Source organism: Crocodylus siamensis, chromosome 7 (genome assembly GCF_052110815.1).
Source record: "Crocodylus siamensis isolate JL-2025a chromosome 7, ASM5211081v1, whole genome shotgun sequence".
Taxonomy (NCBI): domain Eukaryota; kingdom Metazoa; phylum Chordata; order Crocodylia; family Crocodylidae; genus Crocodylus; species Crocodylus siamensis.
In genome coordinates this window covers 83,672,279-83,689,444 of record NC_143401.1, presented here as the reverse complement: position 1 = coordinate 83,689,444, position 17,166 = coordinate 83,672,279, and the positions used below count along the sequence as shown (strand labels likewise).

The 17,166-nt window shown below is 43.2% G+C and overlaps 1 protein-coding gene across 2 annotated transcripts in view; it reads left to right on the top strand.

The window, feature by feature from the left end:
• Positions 1 to 4,289, top strand: part of PLPP4 (phospholipid phosphatase 4) — a 113,487-nt gene extending 109,198 nt beyond the window's left edge. For both annotated transcript variants that reach the window (XM_090058242.1, XM_090058243.1), the window contains exon 7: positions 1,227 to 4,289. In XM_090058242.1, the coding sequence (XP_089914368.1) occupies positions 1,227 to 1,426 (200 nt within the window). In that variant the 3' untranslated portion in view covers positions 1,427 to 4,289. The remainder of the gene's footprint in view (positions 1 to 1,226) is intronic.
• Positions 4,290 to 17,166: the final 12,877 nt, after the last annotated feature.

Here is a 17,166-nt window from a genome sequence, read left to right as displayed (position 1 = left end):
TACCTTATCCCTGGAGAGACGGTACTTTTCTTAGAGAAGTTCAGTCCCACAACACCTCACTCTCCCCCACTTGCTGAGATAGCAAACCTCTGTGTTGCAAGGAAGATCCTTATCTCGTTTGCTGGGGTGGTGACACCAAAGAAAAAATATGCTTTAATGACCATGCACCATTTAAACCCATACCTGTCAGTGGCAAAATAATACCCTGCCACTGGCAGGTGTCAGAGCCTTTTTGTCACCAGGCATGAGTGCAGGCTTGGAGATCTCCATTTGACGTCAGGGAGGAGCAGGGAAATAAAGAAAAAAGTCAAACTGCTTAACTGGGATGTGTCTTTCCAACTATGTTAAGTTTCAAATGAGCTGATATTTTTAAATATAAAAATGCAATTGCACTAAGAAGAGTAAAAACCGTTTAGTAGGTAAACAGCCATATAGTATAGCTGAGTATTTGATCCTCTACCAGCATCAAATATGCTAGTGAGTTTGCACCTATACATGGCAGGCTTGGAGAAGGAAAACTCTTAAATGCACAAATGAATCTTACAGTGCAAACACTTATTAAGGAACACAAAAGTGCAGTCCAGATCACCATCTCTCCCCCAGCATCTTGCAGTTGTTCCACAGTTTCCCATGCATGTTGTGAGGGGACAACATGGGACCCTTAGTTTCATAGTTGGTAGGGTCGGAAGGGACCTGAGCAGATCATTGAGTCCGACCACCTGCTATGGCAGGAAAGAGTACTAGGGTCAGTTCTCAGTTACCACGGTGCATCTGTATCCCGTGGTGTGTTTAGGACCCTTCCAATGCCACGGCCACAAAGAACTGAGGCTCAGTGGGGAGAGAATCTGTCCCCTTGGCTCTGGAGCTGGTTTTGTAATGTCTAAATGCTCTTGACCTGTCTCTGCAAAAGCTTTGCATAGCTTAATGCAAAATGTTTAAAAATTATAAAAGCAAGTTAACAACAAATTGTGACCAGCTAGTATATCTCGACTTTTCCTGTAAGCCTCATAGGCCATCTTCTTGGAATGTAGCAGCCTGATTCCCTTTGATCTTCAACCTGCATATGAACATTTCTGGGTTCACGTCTGAAGCCTGTATGTACCTATATGACTTGCGTAGCTCCTGAGAATGCATGCTACCAGGACAATGCCACAGCTTTTATTTTCACAGTCATCAATATTTACTGCTGTTTCAATAATCAACTTTTTGTTGCTTTTCCTACCTAGATGCTTTTGTTGGAGGAGTCATTGGGCTCATTTTCGCTTATATTTGCTACAGACAGCACTACCCACCTTTGGGTAACACATCTTGTCATAAACCTTACGTCAGCCTCCTTGTTCAGAACTCAGCGAAGACAGAAGAGAGACCTACAGCAGATAATGCTACTGGCCTGCCTCTTGAGGGAATAACCGAAGGACCAGTATGACTAATGAACGGACAGGATGAACTTTTAGCCCTTCTCACACTCCTCCACACCAGTCTCTTAACATGATGTTTCTTATGGTACATTTGTTCTTTCTTTTTAATACTATAACACCCTTCTACTTTGAAAAGCTCAGCTCTTCCTTCATACTGTTTTCTTGTTCAGCTGTCCATTTTCAGTCTATTGCAAGATTAAAACAGAGAGTTAAAAGAAGGAAAATCTCGCAGCAAAGTTAGTTAAATGAATAGCTTAGCAAGGATGTATCTGAAGATCCAATAGACCTGAAAATAGTTGATCTTGTGAAACGCTGAGTATTGCCTGGGAATTTCTGATTGCCTTGAACTCTCATGATTGCAGTGGGTGTTGGGGGCACTCAGCATTTTCGATGAGATATCCAGCACCTGTCATAACCAACTCTTGGTCTGTTTCTTCATATAAATTTGATATGTAAGGAAAACATCCTTATGTATATCTTGTGGTCTTTTCTCATAATAAATCGTCACATGACAAGAATATTTTGTGCTAGACGTGAAGTTTTGGCAGGGTTCTTCTGAACTGCTAGTGAAATGGTAGTTTAAAAGTGTGAAGAGTTTGGCATCTGAAAAAGCCAAGCTTAGGCACATCACTCGTTTCAATAGGACGGTGCTGACAGCAGAGCTATCCAAAGCTATTGAAATTGTCAGCTTGCAATAACACATGTTTATAGGGTGGATAAAAAACTGATATTAAAACATCTGGATTTTCCTGTGAGCTCTTGCAGCAATTTCTTTCAAAATGAAGTGAAACTTAATGACACCCATGACATCCGACAGGAAAAAACCAAGAACAAAAACACGTGATCTAAAACTGTGAAGATGCAGAATCGCTATGTTTTCTGTTAATCTCGGTGTGCCACAATTTTCTGTGTCAAAGTCTCTAATGACACACCGCAGCAGTGGTGATTTCAAGGAACATAAGGACTTCGAGTTTGTGACCATTGGTTTTTCTGTTCATGAGTGCTTGTGTTAGTTTACAGCACTATAAATATACTTGGTGGAAGTCTGACAAAAAATGTTCTGTTTGATATTTTCTGCATTTTCAACTCACTTAAGGAGAGTGTTCACAAGGGGCATTTGTGGCCAGTCCAAAGCCCATTGAAATTCAAGGGAATATTACTGTTCTACTCTTTGTTGGCTTTGGATCTGGCCACTGGTGGGGAGGAAGTTAGCATGTGATGAACAATAGGTTTATTATTTTGAAGTTCGTATTTCCATGACTTATTTGTGCACTATGCAGTATCAAAAATACATCATGCTCCAGTGAAATGATTTATCCTTGGATGGCAGAGTGTTAAATTCCAGCATTTCCTTCAGTAGATGTATTCTGAAAGAGCAGGTGAATGTTCTCAATCACATCCTAACAGTCAAAGCGTTCTTGCCTGGATTGGCTGGTTAATACAATCAAGATAGCTTTGATAAACAATACCCATTATGGTGCTTTAGACTGGAGGAGACTGCTGCCATAGTTACTTTATACCTAATGTGTTCCTGTTGGAATATGTATTGGCCTTGTAGGCGTTTTGTGATTCAAACAAGTTGTGTATGTCTATGTAAAGGCTTGTCATTCCTTTTTGTCAAAAGTAACAACTTTGTAGTTTGGTTTTGCTTTTTTTTTTTTTTTTTTTAAGAAGTGCCATTCCCTGATTGGCAATGCTTGAATTTTTATAGCGAGGGAGAAATAAAAAAGTTATGAGCCCATTTTTAAAAATAAATTTAAAAAGCAATTGCACTCAAGCTCAGTGTACATATGAATGAAAAATGAAAAGAAACATAAAGGGGAAATGATCTACAAAACAACATAACAGGGGCAAGTCCAATAGGGTTCTACACTTAAAACTTACGTAGCTGTGCCAGTAAGATGTATGATTTTATAACTGTGCCAGTAGAGGACCTAGTATAGGTGCAAGTATACTAGAATTACTTTACCTGCACTGGTATTACTATGCCAGATTGCACATTATAAGCACTGTTATGCTGCTTTAGTTGCATTTATATTAAAAGTTTTGCCAGTAAGTCTGCAAAACCATCTAATGCAGGGAAAAAAATCCCCCTAAAAAATAACACAATGTGATAGTGTGTGATACTTGCCTTTCTATAGAGCTTTAAACCACTCCAAGAAATTCTGTAACAAGGATATAATTTTCTATTAATTCAGATAGGATGGTGGAAAGCCTTAGTACAAGGTTTTAATTTTTATAAATGATATAGGACTTTTCCCATTACCTTTGTGTTTCGGTAGGGGAAAAAATCATCTTGCAAGTTATACACAAACGTTTCAAAAACATTGAATTAAAATGGACTGTGTATAATGCATTCTGCATGTTTTTATAACGATTTGGCTTATTCTTAAAAAATGAGTAGGACCTCCAAAATGCGCGTTATAAATTCCCTGTATTTTAAAGGCTTTTGATACAGTAAACTATCTTCCCCTTATTAAGTTGGGATGTGAAAGGTTTACACAGCCTTCAGATGAATAGCAACTGTTAAAATGTTGGAGTATTAAATGTAATACAGCATAAATACTTACATTGCAAGATAAATGAGTGAAAGGACATAGCAAAGCATCAAAGAATATAGTATTTTTAATGGGGATATTTCAGTTGAAAGTCATAAAATAGACCATGTACAAGTTTTGATTAAATGTAATTAAAATTATGAAAGATGTAATGAAGTGAAACTTATGGAAGGATCCATAGGAGTTGTAATTACTAGTGGAAGTCAGTACAGGGAAGGCATTTTTGTGGATCAGTGTATTTAATTTCATGCTCTCTTAATGTGAAGGAAATGTAATGTTGTAATGCACCAATAAAACTACACATGAATGTGGGTTTTTGTACATCTGCTTGTTATCATTTTTTTGGTAAAGAGAAGGTAACCAGTTTGGTTTCATTAGCAAACTTTACTGAATGTAGCAAACTGCCAGCTTCTCAGTAACTACAGTCATTTAGTGGCAAGCAGCAATTCTGAGAGCTATTTACTATTGCTGTATGAAAGGAGCTGCCCTTTTAGTCAGAATGTGCTATCCGCTTTTCATGCAGGAAAACACAGCATTTGTATCTTAGCCCTTGAAGTTAGTCTCAGATACACAAGCAGCTGAATCACAGCCCACCCCTTTGTCGGTGAAGTTCTGTATATCATAACATGCCAAAAATTCCCGACTTTATAAATCATCTGATTCAAGAAAAAATAAATATAATGGAAAACTGAGGGAAAATACCAAAACTCGGAGAATATTGGAACAATTATGAAACAGATGAACTTCAGAAAATAACTGCTTGGTGGAATGAGAGTACCAGAAGCACAGCCAGAAATGTTTATGTTATCTTACTCTCGCATGTTCTTGACTATACATTCAGTTAGGGTCTTGACCACCGTTTTTCGTTCCATGACAGTATATCGTATTTAGTGGTATATAAGTCGAGTTTTGAGGCCCAATCTTTAATTCTTGAAATTCAACCTCAATTTATATACCATATCACCACCCCCCTGTGAGCGGCGCCAGGCTCAGCACTTGGCTGGTGCAGCTGAGGCAGTGCTGCTCACAGGGATGGAGGCAGCCAGCTGAGCGCTGAGCCTGGAGCCACTCACAGGAAATGGGGATGAAGCCAGGTTTGGTGCTTGGCTGGTGTGGCCCCATCCCCTGTAAGCGGCACTGCCTGGGCTGTGCCAACCAAGTGCCAAGCCCAGAACTGCTCACAGGGGATGGTGCCATGCCAGCTGAGCACCGAGCCTGGCTCCGTGTGTGCTGCCAAGCTCCGAGGCTGGCTGTACCAGCCAAGCGCCGAGCCTGGTGCTACTTGCAGGTGATGAGGTTGGGCTCAATGCTTGGCAGTGGCACTTGCTATGGATGGGGCCAGTCTTGGCATGTGGCTACCGCGGCCTAGGCAGCGCAGCCCAGGTAACGCCGCTTGCAGGGGGTAGGGGCATGCCAGCCAAGCACTGAGCCCATCCCCGTCCCTATCCCCTGCAAGCAGTGCTGAGCTTGGTGCTTGGCTGTTGTGGCCCAGGTAGCACCACTTGCAGGGGATGGGGATGGAGCTGCGCCAGCTGAGCCCATCCACATTCCCTGTGGGTAACTCTGGCTTGTGTCCATCCCCCAGGTGCCCAGCCTGCAGTGAGGGCTTGCAGGGGCTGGTATAAGTTGACCCGATATTTCTAACCAAAAAGTTAGGTCAACTTACAAACCAGATCTACGAAATTCCTAACTTTTTGCATCAGAAAGATGGGGTCGACCATGATATACAGTGAGTACCTTCTAACAGGTGAGACAGTGATTGTAATTTTTTTCTTGAGAGATAGCAAATAATGAGTTGCTGGTAAAATAAATATACTTCTTTCTGGTTTTCCACTGATATAATTCCATTGACTTTGATGGACCCACTCTGGAGTTATACCCTACTGTGAGTATGAAGCCAAACTCTAAGCAGTTACATAATATCTATCCATGTACCCTATTTCTCCAAATCCAAGGTGACCCTGAATTGCAAATGCTCCCTTCCCCCTCCCCCCCAATAATTAGAATCCCCACATGGGAAATGTCAAAATTAGTTAAAATTTTCCGTTTGTAGAATATAATTACTGGGGGGTCATCTTAAATTTGTCCCTTCCCCCCCCATGATGGAGCAAGCAGCAGCAGGGGGGAGGTGGTGAGGAGGGCCTATGGCAGGGGAGTCAAGCAGCTAGATCCCTATCTCTTGCCCCCCTGCTGACTGTCTCCCCCCATTTTCCCTCCCCTATGCCTGCACCCCTTTGCTCTTCTCTGTGGTTCCTGTGACACCCCCCAGTGTCTGCCCTCACCTACCATTTCCTCCCCGCACCAGCTCCCTCTTCCCCTCCCCATTCTCCGCTGGCACCTACCCCGAGTTCTAGGTGCAACTCCAGCCTCAAGCCCACTCTGGAGCACAGAGCACATACTGGCTCTGGCCCCCACTGGTTTTCTGGCTCTTGGCTGAGCCGGGCAACAGCAGGTGGAGCAGGGTCATATGATTTTCTTTAACCAGAACTGGGGCTGGGGTCAGAGTTGCTGCTGCCACCACCACTGCTGCCTAGCCAGGCCAGGTGGAAGGGGGTGGAGTGCCGCTGGGGCTGGGGCTGGACCCAGACCTGGGACTTGGGGTAAGCAACAGTGGTGGGGGTGGGGTCAGGCAATGGGATGGGGCAGAGGTGATGAGGGAGCAGGGCATTGGCTGTAGCTCCAACTCCAAGTCAGGGCTGAGGCTGGAACCTGAGCTGGAGAAGCTGCCTGCTCTGCTGCCGCCTTGTATTTGAATCCAAGATGAGGGACTTTTTCCTCCCCCCCATGTTGAATGGGGGAAAACCCCCTCAATATTAAATTCAACTAAATATGGTACATCACCAGTATTTGATTTGACTTGCTTAAATTATTGGTAGCCAGAGGAGTTGGGGGGTCTTTTCAGCTTCTTTGATATGGTGCAAGGCAAAGAACCTTTAATAAAAGCTTTTGTCAGGAAAGCTGAACATCTTCCATTTGGGGTTGATACAAAGCAGTTTTTCTCCATTTTTTGGTTCAGCCACCAAAGTGAAAAATAAGTTGTTCTGATGCCTCTAATATGTAGGTAAAATGTAGGCTTCCAGTGAAATCAGTGGAAAGCTGTCATTGACTCTAGTAAGGATAGTACTGGTGATTCCTTCAGAGAGGTGTTCCAGTAAAGTAGAAAAGAAGAGAAAGAGAAGCTCACCTGTAATAAATACAGTAAAAGGAAATCTTATTCCATAATGTTATAATTCAGCTTCACACAGTGAGCCAAAATCTGCTGTGATTTATCAGTAGTACAGCTCTATGGAATGTAGTGAGTTATATGGAGCTAAGCTTGATACAAAATTTGGCCTGTTAATATTGAAAAAGCAATTTACATTTCCATAGCTTGAGACCTAATCACAAAGAACTATGAATTGATGTTACAATACAACTCACTGTATCAGGAGATGGATGCATCTGAGAGGCCTTTAATGTAATCTGACTGCTGCCAACAACAGCTGGTTGGAAAGGAGGGGGGAAGGAAGGAAAACCCAAGGAGTGAAAGAAGATCAAATAGAATTTGAGTGGGCAGCAAAAGAAAGGAGCTCCCTGTAAGCCGGGGAATAAAGAGGAGGAAGAGACTCATAGGCAGAGGGAGCACTGGCAGCAGATCCAAGAATATCATCAGTGTCAGTAGAAGCCATTGCCAGAGGACAGTAGTAGCTGCCAGAAAAAAATAATTAAAAAGAACTAATAGACAAAAGAAGAAATAAAGAAAGGGCCTGTGACCCAGTTAGTGCTCAGTTGTAAGATGTCATCATGGAATCAGACCTGAAGAATTGCACTGCACATGTGTGCACAAATAATTGAGTGAAAGAGAGGGGGAAGGTGATATCTGTCTTTAGACAGAAATCCCTAGATCATAGTTTCCTTGTAAGAGCAAGGAAATACCTTTAACCAATGGAAATTCAGACATCTCCAATATGTTGGCTCCCTTTGAAATCATTGACTCTACTGAGATCAGGAAAGCATCAACAGCCCTTTCATGGAGGTGTGAGTACATGTACTGCACTGCAGAAAAAAAGGACCTGCAAAAAACAGCACCCTTTTTCATTTCATCTAGGCTAAGTACAGATGGTTAAGAAGCCCAAGTCTGAATCAGTTCAATCTTGGCCAGTTAATTTAGGCTGTGTAGATTGAATTGATAAGCAAGCGTGCAGACACTCGCTTCTGATTCGGAAAATGCAGCCACATGCCTGCAGTGGTCCAAGCCAGAAGCTGGTGGGGGCACTAGAGCACGCCTCCCTGCCTGGCTGGAGCCAAGACTAGCCTGTCCACCCTGCGAGGGGGAGGTTTGTGGGGGACCTGCATCCTGGGCTGCTGGTGGACTGTGAGTTAAGTTGAATCTGGAGGGGATCAGGGACAGAAGTTAAATTGACGAATTTAACTTAAATCAGTTAAGTCTGCTACTACATCTATCCAGGTTTATCTTAAACTGGTTTGGGCCATTTGGAATTTGTAGTGAACTTCTGTGGTGTTACAGATTTGAACCAGTTTTAAATCCCTTATACCGGTGTAATTTCAGAACCTAGCCCCAGTGAGCTAAAATATGCACTGGTGCATTTTGTGAGCTGAATTTTAGCCAGTTACTGTTAAAAAGCAATTACATAATTGCTTCCATAGCTTGACACCTAATCATAGACAACTGTGGACTGATGTTACGTTTTTACTCCTTTATAACTTTATAACTCTCTGTCTGAGAAAAAAAAAATATAGGTCCAAATTCATCCTTACCCTGACTTGATGGATGAACTTGACTCTCAGAAAAGTATGAACTGGCTCTTCCTCACCCATAGAGAATCCCCCTGGGAGGCCGCTTTGGAGGTGAGGAGCTAAGGGTCCAGGAAACACTCTGTGGTCTTACTCAATGTTTCCCAATGGGTTTCCTTTCAGTAGGAAAGGATTTGTGCACTTTAGTGCAGAGTTGGCAGTGTCTAAAGGCTGTGGGCTCTGTAGGTCTCCACAGAAGTATATACAGTCTACTGTAAATATAAAAGCATTTGCAAGGAAGGCTGTGCTAACCTTCATGGATAGCGAGGCTATTGTGCTGGCAGCTAGAAAAAGGGACCCACAGTAAGAATGAACACTGCTACAAGCAACGTGCGTTTGTAATGGCATATCCACCTGGATTTCTCAAGGCATAGCTGGAGGCAGTGACAATGGGTGAGAGATTTTTTTTCTATATCTTGGCATTGCCTTCAAATTTATGCAAAGGAAATAAGCAGTTGAGTTGGGGATTAAATGCTACGGAGACATGATTTCTTTTCATGCTGGGATTTTTCTAGCCTTTCTGCTGTCAAGGGTGAAGAGGCCAATCCAACCCTTAAGAATGACAGAATGAGAGAAAGTCAAACTAACATGCTAAAAGGTTTATGTTCTACCTGTATAATAGAAAACATAAATTTTTGAGAAGTAAAACCTCTTTTCTTGCTCCTCTACATCTTCCAAACTAAGAAAAAATTTGCTTCCAGGAGAAGTTAGCACTGAGCATGTATATTTTTACCAGTAATTGTCATTAGCCACAGAATCTAAACTATTATTTTCCCTCCCAGTGCTTTCTTTTATAATCCTTTTGATATCCTCTCAGGCATATCTATTTATTAAATACATGCTGGATACTATGTACTATAAATTCATTATACAAAAAATAAGGTTTAAAATAATCCAGTTCCCCAAATAATGTCTTAGGCAGGTGCACCACAATTTCATTTAAATGAAAATGTTATTCATAACCATGTGGTAATGTAGTTAGTAAACTTTAGCTAACAGTTTCTGAAATGTTCAGCATGGAACAAATTGCAACTCCAGAAGGAACACAGCCAAAATAGCTAAATAGTAATGCAGTGATGGATTATGTATACTCAGGTCAGTCGGAAATACTTCTCTTACAAACTAATGACTTGGGAAATAGTTGATTTAGATTTAACCGTTTATTGCAAATTATGGAATTATATGATTTAAAAAGGGTTGATTTTTTTAGAATTCAATCTGTATGTAACAGTTGCTCAGCATTGCTCTTTTTGATTAAGAATACTGTCAGCATTTAAAAAGCTGTTGGGTTTTCGATATTATTCCATCTTTTACTTTATTGTATTTTTACATATTTTGTCTCTTGCCTGCCTTTTTGATGTACATTCTGCATTAACTTAGGATGATTTCTACATCATGCTCCCAGGAGGTTACAACTAAACTAAATGTACCCAATATAAAAGCACCTGTTTACAAAAAAGTGCAATAGATTTTCTTTTCCAGTGGATGCATCTACACATGTGCATTTACTGTGCAGTAAATGAAATTATTGTGCAGTATAAGTGCATGTCTACATGTGTATTCCCATACTGTGCAGTAAATTTAGTGACTTACACTGACTGGAACGTAAATTTGGTACCTGCATTATGCATGCCCGATTAGTGACTGCGCAGTAATGCACATGTAAACACCTTACTGCACAGTAACACTGTGTGGGGAGACTGACAGGACTAACTTTAGTCCCAAGTCAGTCCATACACAGCGTTAATGAGCTTCAGTCCCTATACATGTAGATGCCAATACTTACTGCACAGTAAATTTGAACCAGCATAAATGCATGTGTAGACATGCCTACCGGCATTAGAGTCAGGAATCATTCTCCTACACAGGAACATACCCAGAGAGAATAGAAAACCTCATAGCTCCATCAGGAAGTTAAAATCTGCTCCATCTCCATGAAGATGACCATGGGACATTGTCCACTACAGCCAAATTAGAAAGGGGAGAATTTAGGAAGATGTAGTGGAGAGCCCTGCTGCCTAATCTCTTGCTCTGGTTGTCTTTGAGGTAGCAGGTGGGGACTTTGGTAAATCTCAGCAGAACATGGATATAGACCATGTATAAAATTGCAATGACAAGACAGTGCTGATAGTTTATGATACACTAAAATGAAATGAGATTCAATCCCCATGTGCCTAGATAATTCAGCTGCTGGATTGGTTCTATAAGTTTTTATTAAACTCACAGAAACAGCCAGAAAGCCTGCACCTGGGGCTAGAGAATCCAGAATAGCTATGCAGAAGCTAGTTAAGTCACACAAGGCTAAGTGAGCCAGCTTCTGGAAAAAAAAATTCAAAAAAGAGAAGTACATATAGTATAAAGTAATGCAACTTCCTGTAATCCCTGCAGCAAAGCATGAATGAGGCATGAAATAGAAAACCTGCACAATGTGATGAACAGGTAAAAACAAATCTGTGATGTACTGAATCAGTTTGTGTGTGTTGTTGGGCATCCAGCCTACAACACAATAATGAAACACAACTAACTATCTAAACATTCATGCTCCTAGAATGCAGATTGCCTATTGGATATTGGATGATAATTTCAAAACTGCTAAAGGATTTACAAGCATAAATCTCATACATTTCAATAGGAATAGTAGGTCTAAATCTCACTAGCAGCAGTGGTGATGTGTAGGGGGTGCACGTGCACCTCCTGAAAGTGCTGGTGCACCCCCTGACAGGCTGTGCTCCCCATTTAAGCCATGGGTGGGGGAGGGGGAGGCGGGAGCACTGGTGCCCTCCAGCAAGCGCTGGCCGGGGAGTGGGAGTGCCACAACCACCTCTGGGAGCACCACAGCCTCTTCCAGGAGTGCCATGGCCACTTCCCGGTTGGTGCAATCAGCCGCGGAGGACCCCCCCCGTCAACGGGATTGGCCACTGGGGGACCCTCCACCCCAGTTGCTGGGGGAGGGGGGCACCTGCCCTCTCTGACTAAGGTGACACTAGTCGCCCATACTAGCAGCTTTAAAAATCACATCCACTGTGTGGTGGGCCCACTGCAAATTTAGTAAACTCATCCTGATTAATATATGTTCCTCCCCCAACAGGGTTTTCTTAACGTATCTAATGTACGTCTAATATTAAGAAATCATTTATTCTGGTCAAGTTATAACAGACATATGCATCTAAATTTAATTTTTTAAGAAAAACAAACCAAAGCAAAACAGAACAATAAACAAAACAACCCACTAAAGGCCTTTTAGAGCTCCTCCAGGTCCATCCTTCGACTCCATCTACCAAGTCTTTATTCTAAAAGAGAAAGCAAATTAAAACGGAATTTTTCTTTGGGGGTCAGAGTATTTGCTCTCTCCTTATCCTTGATGTTGCTCAAAGGACTTTAAAAGGCTTCTTTGTGTTGCTGCTCAGTCCCTGCACTCATTTCCTTCTCACCTGTGTTTTCTGATGCCAATAATTTGACTGACTTAATCCATCCTTTGAAAATTTCTCCTTTCGAGAATGAAAACCTGTTGTATTGTGGCTTGACTTCTGCAAATCTGGCTTCTGCGCTTTGGTGAAATACATAAGCAATAATAAATTTTGAACAAGATTTTTCTCCCCCTTACTGTTGCAAGCCAGACCACAAACACCAACGAGTTTGTGCACTCATATTTGACTGTGGTGAATAGCTTATAGCAACCTGGATACCCAAATGTCTGGGCAAATACTGTTTTGCCCTGACTCAATAGACAATGGAATTGGTGCAGGTCTATTGTTCAGGGAGTCTGGACAGGAAGTTTTCGTCCCTTAAATATAACAGAGCACTGCTTTGCGGTATTCCATCTGTGCTAACAAATATGTCTGAGACTAATCAGGGATCCTGGTTTTCTCTGTTTAAAAATTGCAAATTCTCTGATAAAAACCCTTAAATTCTCTGATTAAAAACCCCAAAGTTTGTGATTAAAATGAAATACCACTATATATATAGGTATCAATTGAACACAATGTTTTATTGGGTTTTTTTTACAATTTTAAAGTGATTTTGAAGCCTAACAGTGCCTCAACAACTAAAATAAAATAAATTCTAATTACCTATACATTTTGGTATTTTATTTTTGGTTTTTTATCGTGGAAAATCAGTGCTGTCCTCCTACCCCCTTTGTTCACCAGGACACAGGTCCGGGCCCCCTCACTCCCCATCCACAGCCTCCCCACCCTTGCTGGTGGCCCTTGCTACCCACAGCCCCAACACCTCTAGCCCTGCTGGAGTGGGCTCCCTGCTGCCAGGGATACAGGGCCAGGGGCCTGGGTCCGCAGCCCCTTCCCCCTACAGCGGCGCCTGAGCCCTGGCTGCTGCCACAAGTGGAGTGCAAAGCCTAGCTCCTCCTCCCCCATGGACAGCACAACCAGAGTGGAGCCTGTGGGGGTGGAGGGGTACGGGCTGGCTGCTTCAGGCTCACCATCCTTCTGCCCTTCCCCTGGGGCCTCCACAGTTCTGCAGGTGGGACTTGGCATAGGAGCCCAGAGCAGGGCCAGGTGGTGCTGCTGCAAGCCCCACACCACCATGGCAAAGTGCCCCCTGCCCTCCACAGCAGTGAGGGACACAACTCGGCTGCTGCTGGGCAGTCAGGGAACACTTCACCAGGGTGGTGTGGGGCTTGCAGCGGCAAGGAGCTTCCTTGCCCACCCCTGCTCTGCACTGCCACTCTGGATGCCACCCACTGGGTTGCAGAGGCCCTGGGGGGAGGGCAGCAGGGTGGGGAGCTTCCAGTGGGCAGTCCACACCCCCTCCCACCCTGTGTACAAATCAGTGGGGCACATGCCTCTCTACCCTCCTGGGCGTGCACACAACAGCCGGCAGCCAGACCCTCCTCCACCCCCTAGATAAGCCACCCGCAGGTCTGTCCCCCTCCTTGCCAGGGTCCTGCCCCAAGCCCCGTACACCTCCCCAGCTGGGTAGCAGGCCCAGCCCTGCCCAGCTCCCTCCCTTCATCCCTCCCTCGGTATGGGGGGCCTCAGTTCTCCCTCCCCACACCAAACTTACCTGTGGGAGTTACTCTCCCAGATGCCTGGCAGCCATGTGCATGTATGAGCATGCACATGCACATGGCATCCCCCCCGATCGCCCTTCTGCTCGCCTCAGCCCCTTGCAGGCTGGAACTCTGCCAGCCTGAAGAGAGGTTTTTGTAAAAGTAGAAATTCCATGTATTTGTCTGTGAAAATGAAAAATCTGTGTTTTTCTCAGTCAAAATGGAAAACCTGCGCTTTTTTCTGTTTTTCCATAAGAAATGGAAAACCTGAATTCCTGCTAATCATGCATAAGCTAAACCCCTAGAATGGACTCTCTAGCAGTTCTAAGACCACTTGGGTGACAACATATTGGCTCCAGGGCCTCTGAAATGCATTAATTTAAGGGTACCATGGGTTTGGATCCCCAGTCCAAATCATTGGGCCTGCCATGATGCCACACATGCATGTCAAGAGGTTTGGGGATCAGATCCTAATTGCACCCTTTCTAGTTGCCACTGTTCATAACTGGAGGCTTTTCCTGCACTGGCAAGTTGAAAGCTGAGTTCCTGCACTCTTACATGTGGAGCTGACAACTGTGGGCTCTCTCAGGGACTGCATGGGGTCTTGAACTGGCCCTAGTGTGGTTTAAGGCCCTGGGGCTGACAATCAGCTGATTGGCAGCTCAGGCCAGGTTCCTGACAGGGCTGGGACAAGTCTGAGATGCTTGGGCAGTCCCCAGCCAGAGCCAACAATCAGCTGATTGGCAGCCCCAGCTCTGACTTGTTACGCCTTCAATTTAATATGCAATACAAACCAGATGTAAAAGTATTCTATATTATATGTAGAACACCTTTATGGCTGCTTTGCCTTTTTATGATGTCTTAAATTGGGTGCATGTATAGCACTCTTTCCATTTATGCCATGATTAACACATCTATCTCAGCATATATATACATGCAGAAGGGGCCTAGGACTTCTCTGTAGCTCAGGCATGGATGTTCTGTTTCTGCTTAGCAACCCCGTGAAATGTGCACATACTGAAGTGGTATACAAAGACGAAGACTTGCATACAAGACACTCAAGAGCTGGGAAATCTGGAGCATTTTACCTAATACAACCACTAAAATAAGAACATGTGACATCTGAGTAATATTAGTTGTATTGGAGATTGTTATGAATAAATAATGGAAAGCTATAATGAGAAAATGATCTGGAATACTCATATTTCAATAAACACATTTTTAAAATCCTTTCCCTATCTGAGTTTTTTAATAGAAAAACTGATTCTCATATGTGTGGTTTTAATTTTCAATATTCAGCACAGGTATTAATGCTTAAGAGCTATCATTAATGTAGTAATCATACATCCTAAGCAACAATTACCCACGCAACATAATTGTAGCTCTTAAGAGACCAGATTTCACAATGGAAGTGTCCATTTAAATCCCAGCTCTACAGTGCAGCAAGGGAGCTTGTATTATTCCTGAAGACCTGAAATATGAGGCATCTCACTCTTAAAACATGAGTTGCTTGTGAGGCAGTGTGTTCACTTATATAATTCTAAAAATTCTAGTTAGGGCTTAGAATGACAAATTTTCCAAGTCCTTCCCAAAGAACCACATCTGCCACGATGCCTACAAAAATGCAGCCTGCTGTAAAACCAGGATCAAGTTAACATCCCTTCTCTGAAACCGCTCTATATTCTCTCCTTAAATTTCCTCAGATCTTAAGCAGCCTGGCACAGGTGTCAGATTATCCTCAGCCTAAGGTACCATGAAATGTAACACATTTAACTGAATAGGGATAGAGCATGCGTGGTAATGCTGATGTCCCTCAGGACATGTTTTGCCCTAATGAAATTATGTTACTAGCGTTATCCATGAAACACAGAAGCTTAGTAAAATATTTAGAGTCTGATTTCACTGGTTGACATCTGCCCTAAATGTACACCTCTGTCACCGTACTGGAATTAAAAATATTCTGGTTATTCGCCATCTCTCAGCATCAGCTGTACAGAGTGCAAACAATTATGAAGAGAGAAAACATCTGTCTAACTTCACTTCACTGGAACCTTTTGTATGAGAACCACTCCGTGTTGTGGGGCACCAATTCTGTCATCCTTATGTTGAGCAGCACCTTACTGGGCCCATTGAAATCTTTCAGTGGGGGAAGCAAGGGAGCCTTTCTACACCCCACAAAATTGGCCTTTAAAGCAGCTTAATTGCCCTTTTGCACTGCTTTAATGGCATTGTTGGTTGTATGTTCGGCGGTGTATTCTGCTTTAATGGCATTGCTGTTTGCATGTAGAGTGGCGTATTCTGCTTTAAATGAATTTGGTACATAGCAAGATAAACCATCTCCAAGGTGTTTTGGTTTGCTACCTAACAAAGTGCAATAGTGCACAGGGCACTGGAAGCCAACATGCTCGGGGCTTGGTGGGCCCCACGCAGCTCAGGGGCTATGGGACCCAGCAGCAGCCCATGGAGGCAGGCTCTGCTGAAGAAAAAAGAAAGCAGTGAGCCTGTTTTTTTTTCCTTCTCTCCCTGGAGCCTGCTGCCTGCCTGCCTTGTGCAGGTGCCCTGTGCTTCCCTCCACGGCTGTTTGTGTGTGTGTGTGGGGTGCGGGGAGTGGTGCTTCCCTCCATGGCTGCAGCACTCTCTGGGACTGCTTGGACTGGGTGCCACTGGGTGGGTGCTGTCTGGGGGGCCCCCATGCTGCTCTGGGACTGCTTGGCCTGCTAGCAGCTGCCATCCCCCCCTGCCCCTGGTCACTAAAGAGGCAGGTAAGGATTGGGAACCACCTTTGTGTACATGCCATGGGGAATTAGTTTGGTTTAATTCTCCCTAAATTAAAATGGTGTGTTAAAAAACCTACCATTTCAATTTAGGGAGGACTAAACTGAATTAAACCCCTGTGGCATGTACACAAAGGTGGTTCCCAATCCATTAAGTCCAGATTTCATTAATTCCCCATCACATAACCTCTGTGATGCCTTAATCCGAGTAGTAACAAAACCCTTTGTCATTTGCCAGACACACATGCCAGTGATGTACCATCACACAAATGGAGGAGCTCCTTGATCTTCTTGTTACCATAATTCCCCTCTGCTCTTGGGTTCCCTTACATGTAGTAGAGTTATTGGAACAGACAAGTCACCTCTTCACTCCTGCCAGCGTTCTTATATGTAAATCAGTAATTTGTGTAATTCAGCATTTAGCTCTTCTAAATAGCTGTCAGTTGTGATGTGAGACAGATTAACTGCACAGTGTAGTTACATTCTTCTGAATTCTTTAGACAACTCATTTTATCAGCATTAAAGAGCATTTCTATATATACAGCTGAGCTTCAATACAGCATGTGGTTCAAAGCCACAACACCAGGTTCAGATTTTAATCACTTTTTGAAGCC